At 37.4% G+C, this 19,849-nt stretch overlaps 1 protein-coding gene across 1 annotated transcript; it reads left to right on the top strand.

The window, feature by feature from the left end:
• Window positions 1-2,968: 2,968 nt before the first annotated feature.
• On the top strand, window positions 2,969-10,170 carry LOC132633130 (ribonuclease TUDOR 1). The gene is made up of 17 exons (XM_060349357.1): window positions 2,969-3,127; window positions 4,061-4,214; window positions 4,323-4,397; window positions 4,497-4,610; window positions 4,697-4,798; window positions 5,240-5,446; window positions 5,531-5,746; window positions 5,842-5,949; window positions 6,328-6,498; window positions 6,587-6,784; window positions 6,873-7,226; window positions 7,307-7,537; window positions 7,619-7,807; window positions 7,881-7,961; window positions 8,099-8,293; window positions 8,925-9,302; window positions 9,641-10,170. The coding sequence occupies exons 2-17, from the start codon at window positions 4,077-4,079 to the stop codon at window positions 9,827-9,829; spliced, it is 2,946 nt and encodes a 981-aa protein (XP_060205340.1). The 5' UTR covers window positions 2,969-3,127; window positions 4,061-4,076; the 3' UTR covers window positions 9,830-10,170.
• The last annotated feature ends 9,679 nt before the right edge of the window (window positions 10,171-19,849 follow it).

The raw sequence follows: 19,849 nt of genomic DNA, 5'->3' as shown, positions 1-19,849 counted from the left end.
ATATCCAAGCTGAAGAGTATCACTTCTGCTGAGAATTTGAAATCAATATTAGGTTTTTTCTTTTTTGGTTTTCCTTGATGATATGCTGTCTCAATTCTGGCCTTTTCATTTGTGTAAACAAAGGTAAAATTTTCCATCCTCCACTTTCCTAAATAAGGGGTGTTACAAGGTTACTTTTAGATCTGGGCTCCATTTTTTATTCCTTGTCCTTTTTGGAGATATTATTCCTATTCTTTTTAGGAGATAAGACAATCGTAGAAACAAGATTCACGTGTTAGCATAATTTATTTTCTTCCTTTAAACGAAATGTTTCTGTTGCTGCTTTGATGATCGCGACAGATTCAGTTTTGAACATGTGCTGGAGCAACCTGTGTTCATAACCGCTTGAAGTTGTTACTATAAGTTTGTGTGAAGTATTGAAATATAAGATAAAGTTTCAGAATGCTGGAACTGGACATATTGTTGTCCGTTTACCAACTTTGTGCCAAAACTTTATTCTACTTGCAGCACCACAATAAAATCATCTATATTATATATTAAATTTTTATTTAGATTTAGATTATATATCTATATTATATTAAGTAGATTGTAGATTTCGGTGTATATCTATGAGATCGTGGCTTTATGTACCAATGTTTTAATATCGCCAAGTCATGCTTTATCTGATTGCATATTCATGGAATTGAGAAAATATCCCAGACAAATTTGACTTTATTTTTTTCTTTATGAAGTAACTTTTCATCAACTAGCACTAGTTTGATGTCAACTTTTAGGAATAATTCATCAAACTGGTTCATAGATCCTTACGAAAATCTTTTTCAAATATAAAAATTTAGTATCTCCCCCCGAATTAATGAATTAGACAGAATTCTTTTGTTCAAAATAAAATGCGGCGGTCAATTTTTATAATATGTTCAGAATAAAAAGTACTAAGTCAATTTTAATAATATTGTCACTCTATTGATGGTCAATTTTTTGGACAGAGGTAGCACAACTTTCGTCAGCTTTAACGAAAATGTTCTGTTAGAATGACGTTATGTGTCATTATTAAGGTAATTTCACAAGATTTGTAAGGATATTATGTTACCAAAAGCGTAAAAAGGAGTAAGTATTTTCTATACTTAACATACTAGTATTTTCTATACTTACCAGACTGTTTAGGCTTTCATTGTGATGCTTAGTTTCGCATACTGCTTAACTTCATAAAGATATGTCAATCAATAATGTTAAATGGCGTAGAAGCATCCTTCCGGATTTATTAGTGACATTTATTTTGGTTGGATATGCCCGTAATAAAGATGAGGATTACCGTAAACTAATGTCAACGTAAAGCTAAATTAATTATGAAATTCATTCGTAGGATAATTATGAGAATTTAAAAAACTTTGATTTATTTATTTACTTTAAGAAGGATATTATTCTATATTGGATGGTAATTAATGAGCTAAACTAAATCTAGATCGAGAGAAGTTAATTGGGTTAAAATCGAGAGTAGTGGAATGAAGGAAAGATAGAGAGGTGGAACCCTAGGGGCAGGGGAGCGCGTAGTTTGGATAAAGCCGAAATTCGAACATTTTGGACTTTAGTTTTGGAATTTTTGGATTTTGGATTTATTTTTCGAAATTCTCATTTGGATCAGATTTCGAATTTGGAACGTTGGATTTTTGGAAATCTGAAAATCTGAACTTTTTATACCTATGTCAACGTAAAACTAATTTAAATATGACGAATTCATTCGTGTAGGATAATTATGAGCATTAAAAAATATCGGATTTATTTATTTACTTTAAACAGGACTTTATTCTGTATTGGATGGTAATTAATGAGCTAAACTAAATTTAGATCGAGAGAAGTTAATTGAGTTAAAATCGATAGTAGTGAATTGAAGAAAAGATAGAAAGGTGGAACCCTAGAGGTAAGGGTGTGCATAGTTTGGATAAACCTGAAATTAAGACCGAAATTCGAACAGTTTGAAATTGTTAAATTTTAAAAATGACTACTTTTTAGATTTTTTATTTTATTTTTATTGTCAGGATATTCTATGTGTGGCATGGTTTTACTATATTGGAGTGCTTCTAATGCATTTTCTTATAATATTTGATTGCTCGTATGAATATTTTATTTGGATGATTCTGATAGCAACGAGGAACTACTCCATATATTGAGATAATCCGGTATGATTATTTTATTTGGTTGTTCATTGTTTGTAAAAAGAAGAAACAATTCAACTGAAACTGAAAATCCAAACTTTCCAAACCGAAGTATCTGAAACTGAATTTAAAAAATCCGATTTAATCCAAAACTTATTTGGATTGGATTTGAATTGCATTTTGCAAAATCCAAAAACCGATAATTCTCAAATCCGATTCAATCCGAACCACGCACAAACCTCCCCCCTCCCCCCAACCACACAAAAAAAAAAAAAAAGACTGGACCAAATACGAGCATAAATTTTATGTGTAATAATTAAATTTGTAAATTAGACAATTCAAGCACCCACGTAATTATTGACTTATTGTACCATACACTTGCCAACTTGCTTCAACACAAGTGGGAAAAATTATTGAGTGAATCGTGCTTCTCGATTTTCATACAGTAACAAAAAATTTCAGAACTTTAATCGCGGTAAAAAGAAAAAAAGGGGAACAAAAGAGCCCACTGTTTGCTGCTGACCTGGCAAAAGTAACACCTCTGAGTGACATGTCATGATCTTATTGGCCGAACCATCCTACATGGCGCTTCGCCTCGTCATAACTCAAAAAAATCCGCCTGTCCTTATCGGGTCCAAGTACAGTCAGTTAGTTTCAACTAACCTTTGCTTTTAACAAAATCCAAAAAACCGGAGGTAGTATTCTTCTTTTACTAGATCTCAAATTACCGTACAAACAGACAAAAACTATTATGGCATTTTAAGTAATTTTACAAGAAAAAGGAGGTGAATCTTGTTTTCCCTTGCCCCACTATATCCCCCCCATTCACATATAAATTCACTCTACAATAAGGTTTTTTCTTTTCCTTCTATAAAACTAAAATAAATCTGATCCGCCGTCCATTGTTCTGAAGAAATTCAATTTTACATGTTTTTTTAGCTGATTTTCTCATAGATCCGTTACTTCGATCCATTCAGGTATTGCTCTTATTTAATTAACGCTCTTAATTACGTGTTTCCGCATCAAATCAACTTACTTTTACAATTGAACGTATATTTCGTTATTTTCTATGTTGATTATTTTATTGTACATGCATAATGAATTCATATAACTGGTTTGAAGATTTGTTTTTTATATGTTTAGGGAGTATTCACATTGATAAGTACAAACAAGTTACGGTTTGGTTATGTTTATAAAGAAGATTGCTTTGACATTCACTTGAAACTGTATTATATTTGCTTAATTAGCAATTCTGGTTGTTATTTTATTTAGGCTGAGATTTTGGTCGTTATTTTATTTATTAATCTTTAGTTATCCAGAGATCTATAACCGAATTCGTTTTTGTTTTGATTTCCTTTACGTTGTCCATGTAAGATCTTGTTATTCTACGGATATATCTTTAGTTATTAGGCCTTACTCAGATTAAAGTTTTGATTTTTCTGTACCAAAAGAGGGCCTATGGCTTATTTTGTTCTGCATGTCTAACTGGATGATGAGAACTCTTTGTTTGGTGTCACCCAGTGTTGTCAAAGGCGCACTTAAAGAGCTCTTGAGCCCTGAAGCGAGGCTCGAAACTTGTTGAGCGCTTCGCCTTGATTCATGTGCGCTTCAGTGCCGTCATCAAGGCTCTAGGACAAAATTTTCCTTTTAAAAAAATCAATTTCTCTGTCCATATATTTGTTGTTCATGCTTATAGTTATTAGTCTTGGAACAAACATATATATTTGTATTTTTTCTCCATTTGTGCCTTTTTTCATTAAAGCCCACGCTGCGCTTTAGTTGCGCTTTGCGCTTAAAGCCCCAACGGACCTTAGAGCTTTATTGTGCTTTTCGCTTTTGATAACACTGGAGTCAGCAGTATGATATCTGCCTCATCGAATTTTTTTCCTAACTTGGATTGTTAATCTCAGGCATTTAGCAGTTGAAATGGCATCAACAGGATGGTTGAAGGGAAGAGTGAAAGCTGTTCCCTCTGGGGACAGTTTGGTGATAATGGGTAGTTCCAAGGCTGAAATTCCCCCTGAAAAATCTATTACCTTAGCATCTCTAATGGCTCCACGATTGGTATGACATGCACTAATAGCCCTTACCTTTTTTATGATCTATATCTTCAAATTGCTCCTATAGCTGTATCTCTTTTTTTCATTGCTCATTCTAGCTTTCCACTTTTAGGCACGTCGTGGTGGAGTGGATGAGCCATTTGCATGGCAAAGCAGAGACTTCTTGAGGAAGCTTTGCATAGGAAAGGTGTCCTTGCATTGATCATTCTAACTTGTATATATTTATATATAACTTCTCTTTTTTAGCAGTATAAGATTGAAATTCGTCCTTTTTTTCTTTCTTTAGGAGGTCACTTTCAAGGTGGAATACACTGTACCTACCGTAGGGCGAGAATATGCCACTGTCTTTCTTGGTGACAAGAATGTTTCCATGCTAGTTGTTGCTGCAGGCTGGGCCAGGGTTGGTGGATTGGTGTTAATTTCTCTCAGCTGGCTTCTTTCCCATTATATCTAGTTTCATGTAATGACTAATTTTGTTGGAACCAGGTCAGGGAGCAAAATCAACAGAAAGATGCTAACCCCTATTTAAAACCACTTCAAGATGCTGAAGAACAAGCCAAACAACAAGGTCTAGGTCGATGGAGTAGGGTGTGTTTCTCATTCTCTCTGATCTGTTTTTGTTATTGGACAAATATTGTGAACTTCACCTTCTTACTTGATCAAGAACGGATACTGTTACCTTCACAGCAATATATTTCCAAGCTTTATGATATTTTCTGCTGACTGGATTTTTAAGAAGTCATTTAACTCCCCCTTTTTGGTGCCGATGTATTCTTATAGTTTCATTCCATTTTGATGTTTAAGTCTTTGTTTCTAGCCTTAAATTTTCCAGATGTTATTGAGCACATTTGTTGTCCCATTTTGTGGTCTGCTTCTGTCTGCAATACACCTTGCGCTACGACATTTTTATCTAGAATGTGTTGAGCTTTGCTGGCTAGCAATTCAGCAATATCTTTCAAGGCTTGACGCTATTTTCTTGTTTTTCCATTTTAACGTGCGTAGTAATTTTTGGCATACTGCTGTTTTCAGGCACCTGGTGCTTCTGAGGCATCTATTAGGGATCTACCTCCATCTGCAATTGGTGATGCTAGTAACTTTGATGCAATGGGCCTATTGGAGCAAAGTAAAGGTAAGCTTATTGAAGCATTTGTTGAGCAGGTTCGTGATGGAAGCACTCTGCGTGTATACTTGCTTCCAAACTTCCAGTTCATCCAAGTGTTCGTTGCTGGAATACAGGTAAATGCAATACAAGATAAATTTTCTCTACGACCAGCTCTTGTTTCTTTACCAGTTCGTTTATCCTTTTGTTTCAATAAACAGGCACCAACTATGGGAAGAAGAGCACCTTCAGAAACTATTATTAATACTAGTATTACCTCTGATGAACCAAATGGAGAATCAACTACTGAACCTCGCGCAACTCCGACATCAGCGCAGAGGCTGGCATCTTCAGCAGCATCTGTAACAGAAGTTGCTCCCGATCCATATGGCAGAGAAGCAAAGCATTTTACCGAAACTCGTGTCTTAAATAGAGATGTGAGTTTCTATTCGTTAGCTCTTAATGATTTGTGTTTCCTCTTAATGATTTGTGTTTCCTGTTTATTCTTTTTCTAATATAGTTTAACATACAGGTTCGAATTGTCCTGGAGGGTGTTGACAAGTATAGCAATCTAATTGGCTCAGTGTACTACCCTGATGGAGAATCAGCAAAGGACCTGGGATTGGAGCTTATTGAAAATGTACGTGACAGACATACTACTGCTGATACTTTTGTTTATCTGTTCTAGTTACTTCTGTGTCTAATAATAAACTGATGTTCTTAAAAAAGTCACTCTAAATGGTGCACTTTGTGTGTTTGTATGATAGGTTTCTCCAAGAAATTGGAATCTGCCATAATCTTAGATGGCTTCTATGATAACATTCTTCTTCTTCTTCTTCTTCTTATTATTATTATTATAATGAAATTGAAGTTGTAGCACTTCTCTCATCTATAATTTTTCTATTAGTTAAATTAGTTCCTCCTAATTCTAGAAAAGGAATGTATAATTGTTTTTCAGCTTACAGCGTTCAAGGTCTTTCTAATCTAAAGTTTATGCCCTCTCTTTTGTTTGGCATAGGGTTATGCTAAATACGTTGATTGGAGTGCAAACATGCTTGAAGTTGAAGCCAAGAAGAAGCTGAAAGCTGCCGAGCTTGAGGCCAAGAAAGCTCGCTTAAGAATCTGGACGAACTATGTAGCCCCAGCAACAAATTCCAAGGCTATTCATGACCAAAATTTCACAGGAAAGGTAGCTACGAGTCAAGACGCTGTTCAAGTTTTTCTTAATCTATCTCTCTCTCTCTCTCTTCAAATGTTTTGTTCTTGACTTTTCTTAGGTGGTTGAGGTTGTCAGTGGAGATTGTCTTGTTATAGCTGATGATTCTCTGCCATTTGGAGATCCCTCAGCAGAACGGAGAGTCAATCTTTCAAGTATTAGGACTCCTAAAATGGGGAATCCTCGTAGAGATGAAAAGCCTGCTCCCTACGCTCGTGAAGCAAAGGAATTTTTGAGAAATCGCCTTATCGGAAGACAGGTATTGCTATCTTTTCTGATATCTCTTCTCCTGATTTCAGAGTTACAGAATCAGCTGGAGATGATTTACTAACCTTATATCCTTTCAGGTGCATGTTTCAATGGAGTACTCTCGGAAGGTCAGCATGGCTGATGGACCTGCTGCTCCCGCCAGTGGAGCAGATTCAAGGGTGATGGATTTTGGAACTGTATTCCTAGCATCCAAGGACGGGGATGATGCATCCCCTGCTCCATCTGCTGCAGGCAATCAGTTGCCTGGAGTAAATGTTGCTGAGCTTTTGGTTGCCCGCGGTTTTGCAACTGTTGTTAGACATCGTGATTTCGAAGAACGTTCAAACTATTATGATGCCCTTCTCTCAGCAGAATCACGTGCTACTTCTGGGAAAAAGGGCATCCATTCTCCTAAAGAACCTCCGGTGATGCATGTAACAGACTTGCTAACGGTTAGTGGCCTTGTCACTGATTGTCTCTTTTTATGCGGCGCTAAGGAGGAAATATCTAACCTTCTCTGTTTTACTTTCAGGCATCGTCAAAGAAAGCTAGAGACTTTCTGCCTTTCTTGCAGCGTAACAGGAGGATGTCTGCTGTAGTAGAATATGTCCTCAGTGGTCATAGATTCAAACTGTTCATTCCCAAGGAGACTTGCAGCATTGCTTTCTCTATTTCTGGAGTGAGATGCCCAGGTCGTAATGAACCCTACTCGGAGGAAGCGATTGCCTTGATGAGGCGGAAGATAATGCAGAGGGATGTCGAGGTAACATTTTTTATTTCTTACATTTGTAATGTGCTACATTTGAATTTGTCGCTTATTCTTTGCGTACTGCCTTCTACATAGATCGAGGTAGAAACAGTTGATAGAACAGGGACTTTCATTGGCACATTATGGGAATCGAGATCCAATGTGGCTGTGACACTACTGGAAGCTGGTTTAGCAAGGCTTCAAACATCTTTTGGAGCTGATAGAATCCCTGAAGTTCACCTCCTAATGCAAGCTGAACAGGCTGCTAAAAGGCAGAAATTGAAGGCAAGAGCAAGATGTTATACTTATTAATCATTGATTTGTTCTTTACTATTTATTAACTAGTACCTCGATATAGATATGGGAGAATTATGTTGAGGGAGAGGAAGTTTCCAATGGTGGAGCAACAGTTGAAAGGCGACAAAAAGAGGAGGTGAAGGTAATGTAATTTGGTCTTGTGCTTCTAAGTTAATGACTACCATTGTTTATCATTATTTACCACCCGGATTCATTGTGAATGCTAGTTTCATGTTATGATTGTTTGACTTCTATACTTTTACACGTTTATATTCTCAGGTCACAGTCACGGAAGTTTTGGGTGGGGGTAAATTTTATATTCAGATGGTCTCCGACCAGAAAGTAGGCGCCATTCAGAAGCAACTTGCTTCTCTAAGTTTTCAGGAGGCTCCTGTAATTGGTGCCTTTAATCCAAAGAAGGGTGATATTGTTCTTGCTCAATTCAGTGCTGATAATTCATGGAACCGAGCTATGGTAAGTGATCCAACACTCCTATTGCTCGTACTTTATTTTATTATGCAGTTCCGTAAGGCTTTGAATTAAACAGTTGTAGATTCAACTTGAATTACTGAGTACCCCAACTTTGCATATTCTATTATGTGAATGGAAATTACTATTTGGCTTGTTGTATGAAGTCAAACCGTTAAATCTTCAAAATTGCAATTTGTTGCTTTTCATGTAGCAAATAAAGTAAAAACGTATGTGTTTCCTTCAATTAAATAAACTTTTGCTTAAAATGAACTACTGTTTTTTCATTACATAAAGTGTAATAGTTAATTTTGTGTTTCTTTGCCCCCCCCCTCCCCCCAAACCACACACACAGAGAAGTAAATCCCTATTCATGCGATGTCCCTAGCTCTTTAAACAATACATTACTTCGTCTTGCTGCTGCACTTTTCTCATGAATTGAACTTCGTTCACCATCGGTTGTCCCCTAACCTTTTGTTCCTTTTGCTAATCCAATTCTTATATCTGTTGGGTCATTACTGTAGGTTATAGAAGTTTCATGTCTTCTGAAGGATAAATGTGATTTTATTTATGATATATTTTTGCTTGTCACATGATAATACTTTGTTCTGATTCCTCCCCTTTAAAATATGTTAAGATTGTCAATGCCCCTCGCGGTGCTGTGGAATCTTCCAACGACAAGTTTGAAGTTTTCTACGTTGATTATGGAAACCAAGAAGTTGTTTCTTACAGTCACTTGCGGCCTCTTGATGCATCTGTGTCCTCCAGTCCCGGTCTTGCTCAGCTCTGTAGTCTTGCTCATGTTAAAGTTCCTGGGCTAGAAGGTGATTATGGTCAGGAGGCAGCTTATCGCCTAAGTGAGCTTCTTCTAAGTGGGCCAAAGGAATTCAGAGCTGTTATTGAGGAAAAAGACACTTCAGGTGGAAAAGTTAAAGGTCAAGGAACAGGGACAGTCTTTTTGGTGACTTTGGTTGATCCTGAAAGTGATGTCAGCGTAAATGCTACCTTGCTTAAGGTTCGAAATTATAGCCACTTTTATATTAATTGTGATTTGACGTTATTATACTCATTTCTATTAGTTTTGGATTCTGCAAGTCTTTCAATTGCCACTAGGTCTTTTGTTCACTACCCCCGACAATATCATAGTGAAGCAGTGCATTGCATTTGGCTGTTCAAATTCCATTTGTGTCGTCCCATTTGATTAAAAGCTTGAAGGTTTAGCCAGACTATCTTTTATCTGGTAGAGTTGGGTTTTGAAAGACCTACTGCTTCCATTCTCCTCTGCCCCCTACTTAAGGATTATGTTGTTTTTGTGCTGGCAGCTTTCTAACAAGGGACCTGTAAAATTTTCAGGAAGGACTAGCTAGGATGGAGAAAAGGAAGAGGTGGGAGCCCAAGGACAAACAACAGGCTCTGGATGAATTGGAGAAGTATCAAACAGAAGCACGGGAAAAGAGACTTGCAATGTGGGAGTATGGAGATGTCGAGTCAGATGATGAGGATTCTGCTGTCCCTGCTAGGAAAGCTGCGGGGAAACGGTGAATGCTGCAACAGAGTTGTAACTGGTGGTAATTGCCTCTATTTGGATGGGGCTTTTTCAGCCTAAAGTCCACCAATTAGACAATTGCTGTCTAAGGAAATAGAGAGGTGAAAGTTTGAGTTAGCTTTAATGTGGTGTTGTCATGTAACTTTAGGAGAGTGAGACTTCAGGAGGTGAGAGAAATTTTGTTCTCTTTCTTTTTTTCCCCTTTTTTTTTTAACTTATATTTTTTAATTTATACGACTCTGAATAAACCGGCCTCCTTTGTCCTTCGTTCCATCAGGGATGTGATAAATTTTATGTCAAAACTGTAAGGCAATATTTATTCTGGGATATTCCGTTATCTCTTCCTTTTCTATTTCGGCTTAGTCTACCACACTCCCTGTGTTCCCCGAACTATTCTTTTTTGCCTACCATCTTGATTTGTTCTTGTTTATTGTAGGTTTTACATTTTTTCAATTATCTTTATGAGAAGAAAGAGAACAAAAAACAAATATTTTCAATTAATATGTTGAATGTTATAGAGGTAAAGCCTAAGTTAGTGTATTAGACAAAGTTTAATTGAAAGGAAAAAAAAAAGAGATGGAGATAAACCCTTATCCCTATTCCTCTATAATCATCCCCCATGACTTCCACTGCGGGCCAGAGCCCTACCTCTTTATCAGCCATAGATCTTCTTTTCTAGCCTCTTTCCCCTCGGCAAGTATGACAAAATTAAGAGACATGAAATATATTGGTGTAGAAGCATATTAAATTATGAAAATTTAAATACCATTACGATTTATAAAATGAGATCATGCCATTTAAAATCATTGTCACGACCAAACGCAATCGTGAGTAGTGGCATGATCGAAAGAAGGAAGAGGTAGAGCCTTAGGTGGAAATGTTATTCAATGACATAATAATTGGGAGATTTGGAACTATTTGTGGGTAAAAATATCACCATAATATATCTCTGTAAGATTAAATAATTTTTATTAGACTAAGGTTTTCATTCAGGAAAAGACAATTCAAACACTACACGTCATTATTGTGCCAAGCTTCAACACAAGTGGACAAATTTGTTTGGACAATCGTGTTTCTCGACTTTCATACGGTAATTAAATCTTTCAGAACAACGGGCGGCAAGAGCAAACCCCACAAATTACATGTAAATTTCATAAATGATCACATAATTATCACTTTTTCATCAAATTCACTTAATTATGTTTTCTAACACAAAAGTCATATAACTATCACTTTTTTCGCCAAAGTCACTTAACTGGCACTACACGTAATTATTGTACCAAGCTTCAATACAAGTGGACAAATTTGTTCGGAGAATCGTGTTTCTCGACTTTCATACAGTAATTAAATTTTTCAGAACAACGACGATGAGAGCAAACCCCACAAATTATAGGTAAATTTCATAGATGGTCACATAATTATCACTTTTTTACCAAAGTCATTTAATTATGTTTTCTAACACAAAAGTCATATAACTATCATTTTTTTCCACCAAAGTCACTTAACTATATTTTTAACACAAAAGTCACGTAACTTTGAGTTTACTAACACAAAAATCTCCCACTACCGGAATTTCGAACTTCTGATGGGTAATATATATTTTACTATTTTTAATCTAACAAATATAAACTCCATTAAATTGAACCGATTCGACCCAAAATCCATATGCAGAAATTGAAATATTAAAGAAACAGAACCAATCCTTCCACTAAATACACGGTCCATTCTCTTTAGGAGGCTCTCAAGCCAAAAATATTTGGAAATAAAATGTTTAGGATAAACTGTTTCAGTTTGATAATTTCCTTTTTTTCCATAATTTTAATGCAACTTAAAATCTTCTTCTGTAACGACCCGTTTGGCCGTTACCAACTTTCTTCAATTCGTATCCTAATCATTCTTGACTAGTTGTGCCCGTTAGCTGTACACGAGGGATTTTCAGCTTAAGTTGACCCGTAGTCAAGATAGAAGGAAATTAAAAATCGAGTTAGGTCCACTGGACCTAGTTCTTTGCCACGGCGATGGGTGAACCGCTGCAGCGGGTTCGCCTCAGCAAACAGTTGCTCGCCATAGCGAACTAATCACGGGTAGAGCTTACCACCCCAGTGAGTTTCATGTCCCCTACGGCGGAAGGGTCGAATCTCCTTAAGAGTGCCCCCGCGGTCCATTATTTGCTATAGTGATTATTCGCCACAGCGGTCCCTTGATCGCCACAATGAATAGCGCTGGGCAGACCTAAAAGTTCATTTCGGGTTTTGACCTCATTTTTCACCCAACTCTCAATCCAAGCCGCCATTTGAGGCATTTTCAGAGCAAATCTCATGGAACCTTGGGATAGGTAACATCTAGACCTTAATTATTCCATCTTTCTTTGATCTCTTCCTTTACTTGTTACGTTTTGATTCTAAGAGTTAATTGTCACGACCCAACTAGGGGGCCGCGACGGGCACCCGGTGCTTGCCCACCCGGGCACCCCTTGGTTTACACTTACACTTACATCTAGGTGAGCCACATAATTAAACATACATTTCTATTCATTAATCATACTAGTCCCATTGGACAATTATACCTTTATATCACTATTGACATCTATGCCCATATCAATGTACATAGCCGACGAGGCTAACAAAATGAAATCCAAAATATAGGCCGACAAGGCTAGACATATCTAACCATATACACATGTCTACGAGCCTCTAAGGAGAGTATAACATACATATAGGCGGGACAGGACCCCCTATGCCCATAATTATGTACACAAAAGAATAAGTACCCAAAGCTATAGCTCCGAATGAAGTGGAGCTTTGCTATGTAGTCCCTGAGAATGTAGCTATGGATCAAGTCTGTCTCCCTGTGCACCTGCGGGCATGACGCAGCGTCCACAAACAAAAAGACGTCAGTACGAAGAATGTACTAAGTATGTAAAGCATGATCAACATCAATATAGGAGCATAATAAGCAATATGAGAAATAGCATAGGAGGGGAGATAGCAATATCAACGTCATAAGCACTTACTTGCTTGTCATAGGGACTTTCCATTTCTAGCGCGTATTCGTGTACACACACCCATTTCCATATCCGTATTCATTTACATGTCCTTATTCACATTCGTATCATGTACATATTCTTATTCGTAACCGTATCATATTCGCATTCATTCTCATATCTATATCATATACATCATCATATCATATACATAGCATTTACATAGCATACCCGACCATGAAGGATCAGTGTTTCATACATACTTGGCCAGCCAAGGCTCGAGGTTACACATACTTGGCCCTACCAAGGCCTCAGGGTTACATCTACCGGGCCCTACCAAGGCGTCAGGGTTATCCGTACCATTTGCAGAGGTGTGCGCGCATTATATAATCATATACATACTTATTCTACTCGGTCTTATAAGCTCGGGGTTCCATAATCGTCATACATAGATACATATACATAATAGCTCATAAGCATCTTTATTATTAACATCACTATCATCATCGTCATTGTTATCGTCATCGCTATTACCATTATAGTCGTCATCAATATCATTATCACTATTATCGTCATCCATCTCATCTATCTTTATAGGCCTACTCGTCCTATGAGAAACTTAGTACAATCGTAGCATATCAAGAGTCGTGAGCTTAATAGCTCGGAAGATCGAGTCATTTGAAAGACATCATAGCCTTGTAGAAGATTTAGATATTTGGCCAAAGAATCATGCCTTATGAAAGAAGGGTTAGCCTTACATACCTTTCCGTTCAACTATTTTACCACTTGCGCGTACTCCTCCAACGCTAGCGTTTCTACCTTCATTGAAGTCATACTATCATTAGAATCGATAGCTAGCATACATGACTAAAACTAGAGAAAATCGGACAACATCTCCTTTATTTATACGACATTCCTCCATAGCGTATATTAACTCCCAAATAATCAATAATACATTCACAATACTATAACAATAGTCATTATCCATCCACATTATCCGCATTTCTCAATTCACTTTCAATTACTCATATCCATGGCTATAACACACGACTACGTTCATTCACTTACATTGCCTATCGCATGTTCTCAACGTCATTTATAACATATTTATATCACAACACATCAAGAATCACGACTCGATTCAAACTATTACTCAAAATGGCACTATTCCACAGTCATGACCCATTTTTCTATACCTTTCTACAATCCAAGTATTTCAACTCTCAAATACCTTAAACAACATAGGAATACCATAAATCTTACCTTGGATGTTGTAGGAACAAGCCTTGGTTGGTAATACTCCACATGAGCAAAAACCCTAGTCCATCTCCAATGAGATTTCTTGACTTGAATGATCTTTAATGGGTTTTCTTACACTTGATTCACTTGATTTATGTTGTTGATCACTAATAACCCTTGAATTCTTGTGGAATTAATGTAGAGAGATGTTTTAGAGAGAAGGGGTGTGATATAGAAGTGAAATGAAATAAGACTTGGTCCCTTTATTTAATGAACCATTTCAGTCCCGACCGTATATACGGACCAACATACGGTCCGTACAAATTATACGGGCCGTATGTTTGGCCGTATGTTTGGTCCAAAAATTCATGCCATTCTGGGCTGATTATACGCTCCCAACATACGGACCGTATAATTTATACAACCAGTATGTTTGGTCGTATAATCCCCAGTGATTCCGAAGCTCGTTTCGTCGACTCGTTTGATCTCCAATCCTTGTGGAACCTTCTTAACACTTGTTCAACACTTCAATACCAATCTAAGGGACGTTATCAATCTTCTCCAAGACATGATTAAAGCCTCATTAACTCGTTACTCGTATTTCCTTTCCGATACCTATCGTATGCCTCTCTTTATCTTGGCCAACTTTCTTACCCTATCTCTAACATCTTTGAATTCTTAACTAGAGTCATCGAATGTCATTTCTTACTCATTGAAGTACCGTATACTCGTACTCTTCGTTAGCCCATTCACTGTGCATCAACGGAAAATTTTCCGAGGTGTAACATTAATAAAAATGGTGATTTCCTAACTTGCAAAGCCCTAGGATGGTAAAATGGCTTTCTTGACTAAAAATCAGGGCATTTTCAAAGAAACTCTTAGATTCCTATTCTAGGCCAATTAACCAACTTCAAATCCTATTTCTTCCACTATTTTGCAAATGGGTTAAGTCTTGGATTTTCTTGAAATTGGGGATTTTAAATAAGAATGAAATTTATGACTTTTTTTGGTGTAGATAACCATGAAATCTAGATTATTCGTCAATGGAAACCTAGAAAACCTAATTAGAGGAGAAGTTTTGGTTTTACCCTTGTGGGCCCGGAGTTGTGTTTAGATTCTTAACGGGTATGAATACCTTAATCCTTGACACTTGCTTACTCAGACTCCTTGCTATTCTTAGAACTTTCCGTCTCGGCTTCCTTTTCAGAAAGAGAAGATGAAAATCAAGTGGATATTGGCGGCACCTGCTCGGCCTCGAGGTAGGTTACGGCTTATTTGAGTTAGACTCCGATTAGGATTTCAAATATGTACAGTAGAGATTGATGGAAAAAGCATGCCTAGGTCTCCGAACATGGTGTTGGGATGGATTACCTAGGTTGGTATTGTTGCTTGTTTTGGGCTTGATGCCTTACTGTGATCTATTGGCTTGTCGCCACTTGTGTGATATTAGACCTGGTACTTAGTTGCCCTATCGTTATTGTGAAACCGTTGTCTCTCACTTATTGGGTAATATCTTGGATAAAGGAGAGCACTTGACCTATTGTTGATATTGATAGATATGTGCCTAGGTGTGGCACAATTGGCTTTGACATTGATCATGATGTTGTGATATGTGTCCATGTGTGGCATGATTGATACATAAATATTTTCATTAGCATTGACATTATGCATGCATTCATTCTCATCTTTCATGATACACTGATATGAGCTGAGACTTGGTACTGATGATGATGATGAGAGAGATGAGAGGCCATGCCTGAGGTCTGTACCGGGATCGAGAGAGTGTTGAATGCCCGAGGTCTTTACCTGGATCGCGAGAGTGGTACATGGACTTCGCGGGTCCCCTATGGGTCATGACTGTCGAGGCGTGGAGGTTTTCCACCTGGAGCATGTGTACGGAGATTTCATTGACCATTGCATATCATTGCGCTGCATATGCACTCATTATTAAATTTTATTACATTTACTTACTTGTTGGATTATGATTTAATATTTCTATCTCTTGAGTTGTTGTGTGGGATTGTGTTTTTGAAGGTATTTGTTTAATAGTGTATTTGCATATGGTATCCTGAGTCCCTATGTTTTCCACTTTTGTGGCATGAGTTGCCAGTTTATCTTGTTAATGAGATGGAAGAGCCCCCTGCTGAGAGTGGACACATGATGAGTAATAGGCGTAAAGTTGATCTATAATTGGGCTTAGTAAGGTCACTTCTATGTGATGGCTTGAGGTAATATTTGTGAATCTTGATTTGTATGATTAGTAGATTGGGGAGTAGAAGTTCATATTTAGGCTTGAATGTTGATTTGTATCTCTTGTGGTGACCCCCCCCCCCCTCGGGCGTACGTATTATGTGGATTGACTGGGTTACTGTCACGACGCAACCGGAGGGCCATGACGGGCACCCGGTGCTAACCCATCCGGGCACCCCATATCATACATTCATATTTACATCTAGGTGAACCACATGACTTACTCATAATTTTCATACATCAATAATACTAATCTCATTGGGCAACAACACATTTATATCATCATCAACAACAATGCCCATACTCATATACACAAGCCAACGAGGCTAAAAAAATAATATACAAAATGTGGACCGACAAGGCCAAAGGCCATCTAGCTATATACAACTATCTACGAGCCTCTAAAGAGAATATGTAGCATCATATAGACGGGACAGGACTCCACCATGCCCATATGTATGTACACACAAAAGAATAATACCAACAGATGTAGCTCCGGATGAAATGGAGCCCCTCTATGCAGTCCCTGAACAAGTAATCTATGGATCAAGTCTATCTCCCTGTCCACCTGCGGGCATGACACAACGTCCACAAATAAAAGGACGTCGGTACGAATAATGTACTGAGTATGTAAAGCATAGTCAATAACATAATGAAAGCATAAGAAATAACATAAGATAGACAAGTCATGAAATGAAAGAGCTAGGTATACCTCTAGCGACGTTCGTCTTATTTACTTACCCTCTTTCTAATGGGAAACTTCCATTTCATACATTTAGAAGTATCATACCCGACCATACTAGGTTCGGTGTCTTACATACCCGACCATGATAAGGTTCGGTGTTATACATACCTAGCCCTACCAAGGCTCAGTGTTATCCGTACCCAACTGCAGTGGTGTGCGCGTGATAGGTATCATACCCGGCCATAGAAGCTCGGTGTTACATAATAGCCATACATGAAGCTCGGTGTTACATAATAGCCATACATACTTATACACGTATACATACTAGTCCATATGTATCACCAACATCATCATCATCATCGTTTTCGTTACTTCTTTTCTTGGAGGATCGACTATCATATAAAAGAGGCAATAACATCGTGAAAATATCGAGAATCATGAGCTTTAGTAATTCTAGGGATGGAGTCATTTAGGAGACATTTTGCAATCCATGAGATGGTATATAGCAAAGGAATCATGCCTTAATGAAAGAAGGGTTAGCCTTACATACCTCGTCGTCTTCTTAACTACTTAACTTTCACCGTCGAAGCTTGAGAAATCTACATTTAGAAGGAGCCATACCATAGTTAAGCCTTAATGATACTCTTAAATTCAAACTAGAGTAATTCGTGATCTAACGAAAATTGGGCAGCATTTCCCCTATTTCATCGGCTTCCACTATATTATTATACAACTCCCAAACATCCACAGTAACATCCACAATATCATAATCAAGTAACCACATTACACTAAGCCTTCAATATTCACTCTCATATTCAACTCATACTAGTAACTTCATAACAACTTTTGCACATTTTCATACAACGCTTCCTCATCACCATTATTACCTTTTATAACAAGAACATATCTACATCATACTAAGAATCATGACTCAATTTAGTTTACTACTCATAAACATCATAAAAGCTACATTTAGGCTTCATTTCTACTTTCTTCTTCTACCCAAGTTTTGCTACAACCAAGCATTCTTAATAACATAAAATAAGCATGAAAACTAACATTTTTATCCCATAGGAACAAGATTTTGAGCAGCTATCAACTTGTGCAAAAACCCTAGCTTTATTACCCAAGAATTTCTTGAAATCTACCAACCCTAAGAAGCCTTCTAACACATGAACACTTCGATTCTTGCTATTTAATATTTGTAATCTCTTGGGTGAGTGTAAGATGCTTAGATAAGGGTTTTAGAGCTTTGAAGAGTTTAGAGAAAATGGGAAATGAAAAATAAAGTGAGGGTCGACTATGTTTATAAAAAAAAAATCTGACCTGACCCGATTATACGGCCAATTATACGGGCCGTATAATTTATACGGTCCGTATTAATGGGACCATATAATCTCACCAGGGGACACCTTTCTCTGGAAGGAATCTACGGACCATTATACGGGCTGTATAATTTATACGGTCTGTACAAATGGCCGTACAACTGGGAAATCCGAATTTCATTCTCGTCGACTCGTTTGACCTCCAATCCTCGTGGAACCTTCTTGGCACTTATGTAACACTTCATTAACCATACAATAGGCCCTATATCAGCCCCTCAAGATATTCCTAAATAAATATTAGCTCAATTATAGCGAAAACCTTTCTGAACACGACTTACATTCCACCTCCTTCAACAAACTAAACTTCGTATATTCATATGACTTCGAAATCTTATAGTATGCACCTTAAGCTATCTAATTCTTTCCTTAATCTCGTAAGGGTTTCATAATCACCTTAAGCTCATGTTAGCCTGCTCCCAAGGCAACAAATATGAAATTTCTGTGGTGTAACAGTTACTGCCTACCATACTTATATGTTGATTACTATTGCTATTATGTTCTCCTAATCGTTGTCGGCCTATGATGCTTACCAGTACGAGTGTTGTACTGATACTACTGTTGCTACATCCTATTCGGGGTGTAGAGTTGTTACAAGTTGAGTTCGTGGATCATTAGCTTTCGAGGATTCCCGATGTCCATCTCGAAGTCTTCTGTTGATTCTATTATAAAATCGAGGTTGTACTCCATTGTATTACACTTATCGAGTTGTAAATCTAGAAGCTCTTGTACTAGTCTTTGACCGGTTTTGGGAATTGGTTATTGTATAGGTATCCTTGTATTATTTTCAATTTGTTGATAACTGAAATGAGGTAGTGTTGAGTTATTCATTCTTTTCTATTATACGAGTTGCTTTTGGAGAAAAATGGGTTCACCTACTAAGTGAGATTGGGTAGGTACCCGCACAATTTCCGATTTGGGTCGTGGCATTTTCTATATGATTCATTTTCATGAGCGGAAATAAAATGTTCTGGCTTGTGCTAACTGTTGGATAGTGAAGTTTCCGTAATTGTGGTTCGCAAACAAAATGTATTAAAGGTGGACATGATCGTAGATAAGATTGTCCTTCATTATTTAATCATATGCTCGACTATTGTTCTTCTCGAATCGCTCCAATACGATAGACCGGGGGGGGGGGGGGGGGTTTCTGCTAGAGAAAATGCAACAATAGAAACGTTCACTCCGCCGCGTAAGATCCTCGAATCAACCACGATTACCATCTGCTGTCCATTTTCGTTCTCTTCCCTACTCGGAAAGGGGGATCAAAGAAAGGTAGCTTGCTTCTCTCCTGGACGAATGACGACTACTAAATTTTTTGGAGAGCTGTTCTTCAAAAAAAAACTTACCTACGCAAATATTATACTGCTTGATTTAAATATTAGTTAACTTTGATTAATTTACACGAAATAACTTCTTTTTTTCCAATCTTAGGGTATATTGACCAATTTTTCAATATATATTGCAAAGTGTTACATCT

This window comes from Lycium barbarum, chromosome 3 (assembly GCF_019175385.1).
Source record: "Lycium barbarum isolate Lr01 chromosome 3, ASM1917538v2, whole genome shotgun sequence".
Classification (NCBI taxonomy): Eukaryota; Viridiplantae; Streptophyta; class Magnoliopsida; order Solanales; family Solanaceae; genus Lycium; species Lycium barbarum.
This window is presented reverse-complemented; position numbering and strand designations above follow the sequence as displayed.